Source organism: Ambystoma mexicanum, chromosome 3q (assembly GCF_040938575.1).
Source record: "Ambystoma mexicanum isolate Mex_15411 chromosome 3q, UKY_AmexF1_1, whole genome shotgun sequence".
NCBI lineage: Eukaryota > Metazoa > Chordata > Amphibia > Caudata > Ambystomatidae > Ambystoma > Ambystoma mexicanum.
Genome location: NC_090926.1, coordinates 598,260,950 through 598,276,103, shown reverse-complemented (window position 1 = coordinate 598,276,103; position 15,154 = coordinate 598,260,950). Strand labels below are relative to the sequence as shown.

The following is a 15,154-nucleotide window of genomic DNA, read 5'->3' as shown; positions in this document are numbered from 1 at the left end:
CTGGTGGGGCCAACAAGCAATAAGACGACCTGCTAGACAAGCCATCCCACCACATGTGACCTTCTTGGGCTGAAAGCCGCCAAAATACTAGAATCTCTGACCATTTTGCAGTGCATCATCTTCATGTGAACGAGTCCTCTCAGAACTTTGGTGGGCTCCAATTGGACAACCAGAGGCAAGATCCCCCTCCTCAAAGTCCCCTCACCAGAGTACTGTTATGGGTCAGAGATGCCGCCGTGGGTGGTCACTATGGAAACGCTGGAGTCACACAGCCGCTATCCATTCCAAGATGGCGCCTCTACAATTGTGCAGCGTTCTAGGCATTTACCCGAGGTCGGAGACGGTAGCTCCTCCCTCTTACCAGGAAGCAGATTATCAGTCCCAGAAGATTTTCCAACTACGCGTTGCTACTGCTACCAGACACCATGCTGCGTAAATCCGATCCTTCTACACCCTAGCCTACCTTGCCTTCCACTCGGAATCCTTATTTATTAACCCTCTTCTCCCCTTTTGTACATTTAGGAAATTTCTCTCATATGGCGGTTCGTTCCCGTTCCATTACCGTGAAGGTTAGTCATAACGTCTATTTTACTCATAAACAAGGAGATTAATTGGGGTCCACATTACGGAATCTTACAGGTGACGGACCAAAGAATCGTCAATGGGGCACAAGATCTTGAGTGCATAGAACATGGACACAGCACTCTTGAGGCTGAGCTGCACTCATACTGACCAGGAGCAAGGAGTGGAGGAAAGGGGGGCACATAAAGGAATGCAGGAGCTCCTGTGTCATTAGAGGATGAGTGCAAGCATAAGACCCACGTCTTTGTGTGATATAACACTATGGTGTGTACTTAATCCAGTACTCATTTATAATATATTGGACTTTTTGTGTAAAGCTTCACATGTTCATGCCACATTGAGAAGAATACTTCCCATTACAATGGGGGTGGAAGCAACAATTTCACAAAAAGCGTCCATCTGTTCACATAGGGATGACTGTATGGAATGTGTGCTGAACTGAAATTCAAATTATTGATGAATTTCAAAATACGAAGATTTCATGGGACATTCCCGTGTACAAGAATGCCAGCAACATATTCCACTTCACACACAACACGTTCCGCAGTTACAAGGACGTTTTTCAGCAATGCAATATTCAGGGGAGAAAGATGACTCAACAAGCAATCATGATCATGAATCTTTTATGCACAAGTACTTAACATCCAATATACAGTGGTTAGGAATAGGCTAAGCATCCATCGTAATGTGGCTACAATGATAACCCTGCCATGGACATAAGTGCATGACCCTACCTCACGTGGCCCTTTTCTAAAGAGTTTTAGCCTAGAAACCGAATGGCCAAACAAAAGAGGCAGCTATAGGCAAATTCCTTTCAAGCTGCCTAGAGATTAAGATTTAATTTGGGGCTTTGGCCCAGAACTAGCCAAGCTCAAAAGTGACTGTTTTGGACTGAGAAGTGTGTACACACAGCTTCTGGTTGTGTCCGGATTCCAACCTGCAATCCCTCCATTAAAACATGTTCTAATGGGGCCGTGTGGCTTGCAAATTACCTAGGAAAACGTGTTTCTCTTTTCTTTCCATGTACAGTTTCCATTTCACTGCGTTTATCAATATTGTATACATAGGAGGCTAATAAAACAACTCTGAATTGATTACTCTGTGTGTGTGATCTCCCTTTATGTAACATAAACAATGGTAAGCTTCTACAAAATGCACGAACTGGGAACTGCAGCATTTCCTTTACATCATCCAGAAAATGCGAAGTACGGTTTGCGAGCTGCACATTAAGTGATGAAACGAAGCAAATGTGACAAGAAACACACACATTGAAGAAGAACGTGTACTGAGTCTGAACTGTAGTATTGGAGTGGTCTCTTATGCAAAGAAAGATTACAAACCGTTGCCATTCCAATCACCATGAGGATAAGAAGGAATTGCTATCCCTAATACGATCATTGCCAAATTATCCTTTCAGACTGCCACATGCAATATGGACCTTTCAAGTAAGTGAAGGTATTCATCACATCAAGCTCTGGTTCGGTTTTGTGACATAATATATTAGAATCGTATAGTATTCAGAATTTCCTTTGTAGGTTTGGTCCAATTTTGATTTATGAATTTTCGATGCCATCTTTTCCACGTTTCAACTTTTTTTGGGCAATGTTTGATTGACACCATTTCTTTCATGCAAATGATTGAAACGGCGCCTTATGCAGGAGTGATACAGCATGAAAACAACGTGTGAAGTGATTTCTTTGCTTTGATGTAATGCAGGGGATCTCTATGATGGTGAATGCAGCTTATGATAAGCTTACATTTAAATACTTAGAATCAGATGGCTGCATTTTTCAGAGATGGTTATGTAAGAATAGTTTTATAGTAAAATCACTTGAGTGTGTAAAGGAGAGATTACTTTCATTTTTATATGTGTTCATTTTAGGACATCCTCTCTAGAGTGTATCATTTCCCCGAAACAACGAACAAGAACACTTTGCCTTTATATCCATGTGACTGGTGCACTCGGCAGGAGGAGTCCACAAACAACCGAGGATGGGATCTAAAACGAGACAGCAGACTTTCTAGAGCAGTTAGGATAGTTCAGAGCATTGAATAGTGCTGGCCCATCCTAATCTGAGCTACTGATCTAGAGCATCAGCACAAAGGGTGCACATCGTGAACGCTCGAGGGAATCTTCTGTACTTTAGGGTCCACCAAACATGTTCCTTCTAAGGCATGGCCTGCCCTCTACAGAACACCAGAAGAAGCTGTGTTATGGTTTCACTCTACGCACCACCAGGAGTCACTGTCTTTGATTTGCACTCTATGCACCACCAGGAGTCACTGTTTTGATTTGCATTCTAGGGACGGCCAGGAGTCACTGTCTTTGATTTGCACTATGTGCACCACCAGGAGTAACTGTCTTTGATTTGCACTCTATGCACCACCAGGAGTCACTGTCTTTGATTTGCACTCTATGGACCACCAGGAGTCACTGTCTTTGATTTGCACTCTATGGACCACCAGGAGTCACTGTCTTTGATTTGCACTCTATGGACCACCAGGAGTCACTGTCTTTGATTTGCACTCTATGGACCACCAGGAGTCACTCTTCGGTTTGCGCTCATCTGTATGCACCACTGAGAGGAGCTGTTGAGGTGTGAACTCTGTGTTCCACAATTTCATATATGAATATCCAACTGGAATGAATTCATCGCCACCTGGGTTAAATGGTTCCTGATCAGATGTTACCTAGTGATCAATCACTGGCAGCCCCACAGAGAACACTTGAAGCATTGTGTTATGTTGCTGTTAGTTGCCTTAGAAAAACTAACACTAGCATTAGACTAACACCAGATGGATAGATGGAACGAGGTCACGACGACAAAAAGGGGCTCTCGAAGTCCAGCACTGCATGTGGTGTCTCATGCTCAACTAAACCTCTGGCAAGTAATAGAGAGGGCTGCAATCTCTGGAAACCTGTGGCAAACGTCATGGTATGACTCGATGGATGGCATAAGAAAGCTTCCATTTGTCAGCACTGTATGGCACACATGAAGGAGCAGTCATTCATTTGTCGTCTATGAACCACCAGGAGGACTTTTATCTTTCCTCCTTGGGGACCTGGGCCTTGCGTCCTATGGCCACCATGCGGATCCATCGGTGGTCTGCGAGCAATGGTCTACACCAGGGTGTGGGGACTTTGGTCCATACTCTAACAATCATCAGGCAACACTATGATTGATCTGCATCTGTGGGCCACCTGAAGGTGCTGTTATCTGTGTGCTCCCTATGGACTGGCAGGAGATACGTATCTTCTGCTCTGTATGGACTGTTGGAAAGACATGTGTGGGCTCCATGGGCCATCAGAAGGAACTCTGTTCCTTCTGGGATGTAGATGCGATACCAAGAGAAGTAGTATTTTGACTGCCATTTACATCCCACCAGCAGGTTATTTTGGCATTCATTCTATAAACTACTTGAGGTAGAGTTCTTTGGCCAGCACTCTAAGGAACCCCAGGAGCAGATCCCTGCCATTGAGTTGCCCCTTTGGAATGCCAGAGTCTGCTTTCTTTGGTCGGCACACCGTTTGGCCCTCCCCAGGAGTTGTGCGTGGTTCGCTGTGTGTGGACCAGTGGTAGAGCTTTGATCTGTACTCTAGGAAGCACTAGGCTATGCCGTCTTTGGTCTCAGCTCAGGAGCCCGTGTCATTCATCTCCATTCTAAGAAACATTCAGGTAAGCATCCGTTGGCATGCGCTGGCTTTCCCTCCATTAAGAACTTGCTGTGGTTTGAGATGTATGTTAGACCAGTGGGAGCTGCCATTGATCTGCGTCTTTGAACCACCTGCAGGTGAACTCTTTGGTTTACACTCTATGGACATCCAGAATAAAGTTGATGGGCTGCACTGTATGGTCCATTCAGGGGTCTTTGGTATGCTCTCTGTGGACCATGCTAATTTTGGCCTAGGATGAGAGCAGATTCATCATTATAGAATGGGGCTGGGTTCTGATGATGGTATGTCTTCTGATGACTATTTAGGAAGTGCTCATATATGTGAAATGTATGACCTTTTACACTGTCAGCGACACTGGCACCTCCACCAACCATAGCTCTTAATTGTGATATGATATGATATGATATTTTATTTATATCGCGCTCATACACAAGTGTTTCATTGTGGGTATAAGGCGTTCCACTGGAAATCTCCAACACATCCAGGCAATTAGAAGATTATATAGTGTGCAGACTGAGGTGATAGGCCAGTAGACTGTAACACACTTACATTTCCATCTGAGTTACTACCCTTTTATATTTAAGAAGTAAAACATTTGAATGCCATTGATGTAAGTAATGTGAACAGCTTTTTTCATTGAAGTATATCTTAACAAAAGGCTCATGGAAAATTGAACCACCAATCTGGGTGTGCACAATTAACACAAGAAATGAATGGATTGGAACCTGCCTCAACAGATTGTGTACCTTCATACTAGAAAGGGCATATCAGACAGAAACGGTTCCCATTTTATGACCCCTGGAAAAGCGCTTTTTATTGCGTCCTGTTTTACCCTATACTTTGATACAAGCAAATACATCACAACAAACTAAAGGCCTTTCGACCATGAACATCCTAATGCATAGGTGGGGCATAAAACATAAGCAGTAGTGACTTGAAGATGATCTCTTCTGAGGGCGCGACCAGCGACGGTTCCAACGTATCACTAGATGATTCCAAACTGGGCAAGCTCGTGAAGCTCCAAGTGACTGAACGCCTCCCAGGGGCAGATGACGGTGATGTCTAAAAGAGCAAGCGACAGAGAGAGTCAGAGGCTGGAACCAGACAACTCTTGCATCACCTCACAGAAGACTACAGGTATTCCACACTGAAGGAGAATTGATAACTGGACTACAGGAGGTGCAGGGTGTGTGTAATTCAAGCAACCAAATCCCTTCATTGGTAACTAATGGTTTGACAATGAGGTGCCGTCAGCAATATCACATGAGATGTCAGAAGAAAAACCTAAACTCACAAACTTTCAGTGTCTTTACAGCCGGGCCACTGGTTCATTTTTACCACCACCCTTTTTGATTGTAATGGAATTTAGTACAATTTGACTGCACCACCAAATTCTGAGATAGGAGATAAAGCAGAGGATTTACCTCTAGCAATCCTTCACTTGACCTCCAAATATCCTCGGATTTACCACGTCAATAATGACTGCCAGCAGTATATTCCACAAAACCCACATGGAACCCTACGGACTCCAAAAATCGGAATGAACACTACCTTACCACCACTCGTAATCCAGTGAAATTACTGCCAAATTTATAATGAGACCCAATGTTTGAACTCAAAAAGCAAACAGAAATGGTTGTAAGTGAAAGAGCACAGTGTATATCAAATACTGACAATTGACAATCATTTTCACTTGTTTATAGCTATTACATAGGTATTTAGTATTAGCAGCTATTTTCATGTGCCCAGGTGTTACCATCATTTTCTCTGGTGCTCACGTCATATCTAACGTATTGCTATCACATTGCACCTATTGCCATGATATTTCCAGGTATTCACACCAGTGTGTGCCTCGTCATGAAAGCTCTCAAAATTTGGCTGTTCCCCCTGCCCTCTTGATCGTCCCCCCACACCCCTTGCACGCTCACCTACCTCAGTCAGCAGTACCCCCCAAGCCCACACTCTACCGTGCCTGCCCACCTCAGTCACTAGCTTCTTCTGCCTAAACAGCCCGTTCTGCCATCCTCCTTCCTAGCACACATGGAGGACTCAGGCAGTCACTCCAGCAACTTGCACCTGGAACGAACCCTGATATTGCACCCATATCAGCTTCGAGGGTGGTAATGCATCACACTTAAAATTCGCCTTGGGAAATTATGCTGATTGTGCTGTAAGAGGACAACTAGGGACCTCGGACCAATCGCCCATGGTTTGCATGGCAGAAAACTCTAAAGCACTAGATATGGGGCCAGGCCTCTGTATGTAATCAGGAAACAGGATCCTTGTTTTTGCACCAGAAGGAACTAGGGGAGCAACCTCTCCTGCGTAAAGAACCCGCCTGAGGGAGAATATTATACATTCATCAAGCACTTAATTTGCCCGTAAAACACAGCAATTCTCCATGTTCATAGAAAGAACGAGGAATCGTTCATTGTTGCTTGTACAGCTAACCCCTTTCTCGCCTCGCACACTGCACCTTCACAACTTAGTGGAAGGCACAGCTTCACTCCACACACCCTTCAGACGCATACAACACAATCACTATTGCACCACACATTTGCCATAAGAATGAAGCTACTTTTAACCACAAAAATGTGAACTGTAGCTTACCACATAACTCTATATCGCCTTAAACACAATCCCCCCATTTGTCCATAGTATTCTTCTGCTGTGTCCATACACACTCCTTTTAGACATGGGTGTCTACCAGGGTCATGGCCACCCTCCCATAAATTTAAATGGCTGAAATGCACACCCGCATAATAGCTCCTCCCAAACTTTTCCAAATTTCTTTGGATTACTTCGGACTTCGCTTCCTCCGAGGGCGTTCAACCAAAAGCGCATTGGGACCGTTATTATGGTGAAAGGCGCTAGAACAAATAATAAAGTGAATGAATGACTGTGCCCTAACTCTTCCAGAGAACACTTCCATGAAAATAATGATCCATCACTGGTTTGCGCTATAGTGCCAAGTATGATCCAACATGAAAAATACCTCCACATCTCCAGAATACCTCTATTCATACCAAAGTGCCCCTTCCCATTTGAGAAATGGTACTCCAGTCCACTTTGTTTTCTGGAACTTGTAGGCTTGAGTTTATAATAGTGAAACCCGGGCTACAACCAGAACTGGTCTAGCATCTCCGAATGGAATGGGGCATGTTGGAATTTGTATTTTGTGTGTTATTTAACAGTTGTTTCTGATTGTACCGTTTTATTTTACAAGCAGTGTGATTCAGTGTAATTCAAACTAAACACTGCTCTCTTCCTACCTCGAGAAACACACAGTACCCGGGCGCAATACTAGGCCATGGAATATGGCTTTCACGCCATGGCGGGGTTGAGGAGGGGCTGGACATGGCCGGTAACAGCCCGCCAGCCCGAGCCATGGTAGGTCAGAGAAAAGCGTGAAAGTATTTCGAACCCTGTGGTTCCTCCCGGTATGAATGGCTTCCTTTTTTTCACCTCGAGGGATTTGTGCTGCTTACAGAGCCAATCTCCTGAGTTGGAAAAAAAAGAAAAGAAAAAAATGCCAGCCACCAGAGGGAAAAGGACTAAGTCTCTTTTCCATTTCTATGGCGGCCATAGAGGGAGTTGCGGTGGACTGGAGCTTAAAGCTCTGGTCCCCCAGGTAAGTGTGGAGGGAGGGATGGGGTGAGGGAGAGGTTTTGTTTGGTTTGGGGAGTTTGGGCAGGGTGGGGGCCCAGGGAAGTAACAGAGGGCGGCTCTCTGTTGCTTTCACATAAAAAAAATAAAAAGAATTCCACCACCCGGGGAGAGGCTTTGGGTGGCTGGTACAGTGGGTGCTCCATACCCCCAAGCCAGGGAGGGACCACTTACCACACCCCTCCCCACAGACCAGCTGCATTGTGTGGGGTACTAGGCAACCTGAAAAGTAGAATGTTTTCCCCTTATGTACAACAGGAGATGGCCTACCTCCTAAGTACTTACCCAATATTTGCAGGTATAATCATCCGATATGAGATACCAAACAAGGGGAATTTTTTGAAGTTTCAATAGGGACCCTTTTTTTTTAATAATAGCGACAAACTATAAACTTTAATACTACTTACTCTTAAAGTAATTTAGTTTGCTTTCCCTGACGTGAATCTCCTTATAGTGGAATATCCCACCAGCTCCCTCCTCAAAGGGGTCATGGAGGAACCCACTTGATGAACTGACAGGACAGTCCCCTCCTACCTGGCTGGCTACCCAACTGGAGGTGAGATCAGAGAATGATCCCGGTGGGCTGTCCCTCTACCCACCATCTCACGGCAGGGCACTTAACTCCCAATCCTATCCTAACCCATATTCGTTACCAATGCCCCAACTTAACATTCCTTATCATCTACATACAGGTACATATATAAATCAACATGTAGGACTTTCTTCTTCTGGGCCCACCCAGGCTGGCCCCTAGGTGGACCAACATGCCTGCAGGCCTCATGGATACCCGGGATGCACCCGGCACTCAGCCCTGGACTCGTGGTTAATGCCAGACTGCTCCAGACATATGGGGCATAGCATTTTCAAGTTACTGGAGCCCAAAGGGTGCCGCTCGAGCCCAAGGACCCCAAGGTATGTCCTCCTCTTCCTACTCCTCCATCTCCTCCCAACCATTATGTCCAACGGTTGCTTGTTCTGAGTTCCAGGTCTCTCTCCTCCCCAATCCATTCCTCAGGGGAGGGGAGACCTGTTTATTGTCTCACGTCTTCATAAGTCTATCCAGCTCCAGTTTGGGGACTGGATGGCAGTGTCCATGGTGACCTGGTAAGACCTGTTAAAACACAACATATATACGTTTCAAATAAAATTATTTTGTGACCTTGGACTCTGTTTATCTATTTAGCTTTCCCTTAGGGGACTCTGTGTCTGTTTAGTTACTTAACGTTCCCTCAGGGGTTGAGAAATGCATCCCTCGTAGCTGGACCCTCACTGGTCTATGAGCTACATTAAGAAGACACTAAAGATATATAAATCTGATGCTGCTATTTCTTTTGCTAACAATTCATCTTCAGGTGCTTTGAAATGGAAGGCATTGGTTTTTCCGCACAATAGGAGCATTCAGAATGCAGGAAGATGTGAGCAGGAATCAGGTCGCCCCCAGCTACCTGCCACAGTGCATCTGGCTGGAATAACCATTGGAAAAACCTAATCTACAGACCACTGAAACCCAACTCCTCCTCCATTGAAGTTTCTGCAGATCTGGTCCTCAAAATGTCCCTCATATGAGCTAACAACATCTTCCTTAGGGACATCTAGATCCCAGGCAGCAGGGCCAGCAAGAATATGAAGGAGGCACTGCTATGTCTTCTAGAATCACTGAACCTCACCCAGCACACAGCCAGCCCAACCCACTACCAAGGCAACATCCTAGATCTCCTCATCATTGCCATGCAGACCCTCCATTACAACACACCTATAGTGCTTAATTGGTCTGGTTGCTTTGGCATTCCTTTCACCAACGGCCATGATTCCCCAACCAACCACAAACCACATAAGCCTATCAAGCAAATATTCCACTCCTTCAAAGACATCCCAATCAAACCACTCATTGATGGCGTCATTATCCACATCACTTCCCTATTAGGACCCTGGTGCAGGAACTAGGATGGTTTAGCCCCTGGGTCAGTACAATCTTAAGTTATTCCCAGGGTTACCAGATAACCTGGCAACTTTCAGGGTTAATAGATGTGATAGCTCTGCAGTGAGGTTTATATATGTAACTGGAACACTTTGTCTGAGTTGTTTTGTGGAGGTGGGAGTCAGTGTAGTGTAGCCCTGGTGTTTCTTGCCCTGTCCTGGTGGCTTGTGAACACTCCTTACCCCCAGGCCGGGGGGGGGGGCATTTACCACCCTCCTCCCCACAGACCAGCTGCAATGTGAGGGGCGCTAGGCAACCCAAATAGTAGAATGCTATTCCCCTTGGACACAACAGGAGTTTTTACCCACTATATACAGTCATAACTATTCCATGTGAGATACCAGACAACAAGGTGGATTTTTTGAAGTTTCAACAGGGACCCCTTTTTTGATATTAACCATAGCCTATAAACTTTAATGCTACTAACTCTTAAACATCTTTAGGTGGCTTCCCCTGGTGGGGATCTCCTTATAGTACTAAGTGCTGCCAGCTCACCCCCTCTGAAAGGAGCCATGGAGGGAACTGCATGATGAAGTGACAGGACAGTCCACTCCCCTCTTACCTGCCCAGCTACCAAACCTGGAGTTGGGACCAGAGAATAATCCCAGGGGATATCCCCCCTCTCTAAGCAACTTCCGGCAGGCTGCCATTTCGACCCATCCTCTCCTGCTAAAGCACTTTACTCCCAACACCATTCTAACCCAAACTCCTTACCAGTGCCCCAACTTAACATTCTTTATCATCTATATACAGATACAAAAATAAATCAACATATACTTAAATAAATATGCAATTATATTAATGAAAAAATGTACATGCACATAAGATACAGAGCTGTGGCTGCTGCAGTCAGCCACAGCCTAAGTGGCCTCTCTAGTTGCGATTTGGCCACACGCAATCCCTTGGAAGGGTGGTTTCCTATAGGCACGGGGCCGGGCTCTCCATGATGCTTTGGAGGGGCTGGTCTGCCCGAGGTGCTGCCTTGGCGCTAGTAGTGCCCTATGCCCGCGTGGAGCACTGCCTCTTTCACCACTGTGTGGGGCCCAGATCTATTTCCTTTTTAATGAGGTGCACCTTGTGATCCTTTCCTTTTTGTGGCAGCCCATGCCCTGGGGGCGGGTCCCCACTACAGGCCTGTCCGTGATTTGCCACGGCCGACAACTCCTGCGCCCGGGACAGATCTGCACCCAGGCCACCACGAAGACACAACCCAGGATTTCAGGGTCTTTGCCAGTCTGCCCACCTGTCAATGGGCGGGCCAGTGTCACTGGCGTCACTCCGTTTGGCTCCGAGCCTACTGCTGGCATACACAGCCCCGGAGTGATGATCTTCTGGGCCTGCCCTGATTGGTCTGACCTGACATACCTCAGGCAGTGCCACTTGGTCCAGGCAACCACTCCTGTGGTCTGGTCTGGGCTGGGTGGTCGTGTTCTTTACCTATCACGCACCCCACACAAAGCCCAGGGCATTCTTCTTCTGGGCCCACCCAGGCTGGCCCCCAGGTGGGCCGACATGCGTGCAGGCCACATGGACGTCCGGGATGCACTGGGCACTCAGCCCTGGACTTGTGGTAATGCCAGGCTGCTCCAGGCATAGGCGGCCAAGCATTGTCAAGTTAATGGAGCCCCAAGGGTGCCGCTCGAGGCCAAGGCCCCCCAAGGAATGTCCTCATCTCCATGCTCCTCCTCCATCTCCTCCCAACCGTTATGTCCAATGGTTGCTTGTTCTGGATTCCAAGTCTCTCCCCCTCCCCAATCCATTCTGCAGGGGAGGAGAGACTTGCTTATTGTCTCTCCTCCTCATAATTCTATTTAGCACCGGGGGATGAAGGTGGGGGTGGCGGGGGGTTGCATGGCAAAGTCCATGGTGACTAGGTAAGACCCCTTAAAACACATTACATGACTACATTCCAAATTATTTTGTCACCTTGTGTCTATATATTTACTTACCGTTTCCTCGGGGGATGAGCAATGCAACCCTCCTAGCAGGACCCTAACTGGTCTGGGGGCTACATTAAGAAGAAACTAAAGATCTATAAATACGTGGCTGCCATTTCTTTTGCTAAGAATTCATTTCCAGGTCTTGGAATGCCAGAGGTTGTGTGCAACAAGCAGGTCACCCCCAGCTGCCTGCCACAGGGCATCCGGCTGGAATGACCACTGGAAAAAGGGTGATTGGAGATGAGGGAAACCAAAGAACTGAGATGAGTTTTCTGGGGGAAGGCGAGGGGACCCTGAGTAAGCCATGTAAGTGTGCGCAGGTTATGGGATGACAGGAGAGCGGGAGTGGAGCCAGCAATGGGTGTCCCGCATCAGCTTCTGGCCTCACCCCTTTCGCCCCCTCAACGCCCCGTGGGTAGTTCTATGCCACCAGAATGAACGGTTTTGGAGAGCATGAATGTTGCATACCTTTGTGCATAAGTGTGGATCACCAGAAATGCAGATGTAAGTGGTCCACATGGTGACCCTCAGGGCAGAGAGAGAGGTCGCCCGGATGAAGCAAAAAGGAGCATGGAAAGGGCCTGCGCTGGACAACTCCCATCTTATGTGTTTTCGGAGCCAGCCATGGTCTGGCTCCAGGGAAAGGAGGAAGTGGTGAGCCCACCAGGGGTACTCCTAATTGCAGATACCATCTGGGTGCATCAGTGAAGATCATCAAACGGACACTTAGCGCTTCTGCCGGAGTGGAAGACGCGAAGCATCTGAAGGGACAGACGATAGGAACCCCATGAAAGAGTGATTGAGGTGTACTTCAAGGTATGACCAGTAAGCCAGACCAGTGAGTGTCATTAGATTTAAAGAACCATGCCAGGCTTCAGCTACACATGGCATAAGCTCAGTTGCTCCTTTCTGAAGGTATCCAATGATATTATCGCTGGCCAAAACATCGAGGGTGACACAATATTTTTTTTAAAGGCACTATCCAACACTATCCTGAAATATTCTAGGACTGGAGTTTGTTTATATAATTATACCAGTTCTAAAATAAGTTGGGGTGAGTGTTCAGTGCCTTAAAAAAAAATGTCGAGTCTCCCTCGGATCTATGTGATTATTGCGACGGCCGAAAATGCCATCTTTTTTTTTAAACCCCTTTACACTACATATGTATGCGGGGGGAGACACCCCACAGCCCCCCCCCCCCAGATTAATATTATATTCTATACCCCCGCACATATATAAGTGGTGTAAGGGGGGGGGGGTCAAAGAAAAAAAGTCAGCATTTTCAACCGTCATAATTGTGAGGGCGATATTTTGGTACGATTCCATTGTTGTCACCAGCGATAACATCACTGCTAACATCACTGGTAACCCTTTCTGAAAGATGACCTGAAAGTTGCATTGCTCACTCGGTCCAGTCTATGGTACCCTCCCTGAGCCGTGAGTGGTAGACATGGGCATGAAGGCACTATTGCTGTGTAGTGCAATTAATGTTGGTGATTCGCCTTGGCCAATACAAGGATGAGGGGGAAGCTCTCGCTAGTTCTTAGCAGCGATGTACATTTTCAACAAATGTATTACCCAAGTAGAGGAATTGGTAGGGCGCAGTCATGATACACATCTTGTGTTGCAAGAATACAGATCCCCTGTATGAGGTCAAAGGGACAGTTCTCAGTGTTGGTGGCTTTCTCAGGGCCTGGGACTTGGCAACTTGATTAAGTTGAATGGCACACCAGTGTCATGGGATCATAGCTACCAGTCAGACACATTGGGGACTCAGGGTAACCTGCTCCTGTCAATCTGTACCAATGCAGGTTTTATAAATACCCTTTTCCATGTCAGCTGGTATGGTGGGGGTGGTGTGAAGTAAAACCTGTTGGCAAGGGCCAATCAGCAAGTTAGGTGATTACACCGGGTGGCATACTAGCAGCCCTCACAAATACCCTGAAGACCACCAACACTATACATAGCCTAGGGAAACAATGACTCGTCAGGCATAAGCCATCAGCCTCCTAGGAACATGGAAGCACTTAATAGCAGCAAATGAGTCCTCTGAAAACAAAAGAAGACCTGGTGCAACTCCAAAACCTCACGTGACCTAATACATTTTTATGGAACTCTGGGCTGCCCCCAGACAACTGGAAAACACAGAGAAAACTACTTACTACCAGAAGACAATAGTTGATGCCAGCAATTAAAGAAAAGATTTCTTCAAGGTAGTCAGTGTATTAACCCTCTCCTCGAACCTCCAATTCCTCATTCCATTGAGAAATCCACCACCATCAACAAGATGTACGAACCATAGACGTCACTCCACTCAGGCCACTGTGCAAAATGATGAAATGGACCACCTTCAAAAGTCTATCCATGGAGGACCTGATTAACACTTAAGCTTCCGACAAAGCTACTTCCTACTCTGATGACATCCTGCCAGCCTTCATGCTCAAGACACCCCATGGAAGCACTCCATCCATCAATGCATGCCTTGCCCAAGGAACATTTACCACTATGGTCAAAACCAGACAAATACCCCCATTCACAAAAAGCAACACTGGCCCCCAATGACCTCAGCATCTATTGCTGCATCATGCCCCTTCCTTTCCTTGGCGAGATCGTCTAAAGTCTGGAGACACTTAACTTCAAGCATTATTGAAAACCAAATACCACCAACCAATTTTGCTTTAAACCCAGCTGCCTCTGTCTAAGTGATGGAGAATGTTCTCTTCATCCTCAATAATAGTCACAATTTCCCCCTGGTACTCCTCTATCTCCCCAAAGCCTTTGACACAGTGGATCATCAAGCCCCCATTGACATACAAAGCAAGCTCATGAAAATCAGTGAGGCCATCCTCCAGTGTGAGATTTCATACCTAGAAAGCCTGCCATCATTTATTTCAGAGTGATGCATTTACTTATTCATTTTATGTATTGGGTATTTATAATGCGCCTAGCCAGCAAAAGGTGTTTCAAGGCGCAACAAGACAAAAGAGGGGGTCGAGGGGAGACAGGGATGAAACAAAAATGCTCCTACTAGGCCTTGTATCTTTGGGATCGTGCAAGTGCAGTAACAAGAAGTGTGGAGAGAGCCGAGGGGGGAAGTGCAGGACATCCATATCACCCCTACAAGCTGTCACCTGTGGAGTGCCACAAGGATCCCTCCTTTCAGCTTTTATATTCAATCTCTACACTGAGCGCATGGGAACTCCTCCTTGCCAGCTACAACATTCCTATCAAGGCATAGACAGATGATACTCAACTGTACCTCAAAATCTCTTCCATCAAAGAGATCAAGCGGCTCAATGCCACCTGATACAA

The 15,154-nt window shown here is 46.4% G+C and overlaps 1 protein-coding gene across 2 annotated transcripts in view; it reads right to left on the bottom strand.

The window, feature by feature from the left end:
- Positions 1–1,188: 1,188 nt before the first annotated feature.
- PDE6H (phosphodiesterase 6H) overlaps positions 1,189–15,154 on the bottom strand; it is a 136,350-nt gene continuing 122,384 nt past the window's right edge. For both annotated transcript variants that reach the window (XM_069654459.1, XM_069654460.1), the window contains exon 4: positions 1,189–5,320. In XM_069654459.1, the coding sequence (XP_069510560.1) occupies positions 5,244–5,320 (77 nt within the window). In that variant the 3' untranslated portion in view covers positions 1,189–5,243. The remainder of the gene's footprint in view (positions 5,321–15,154) is intronic.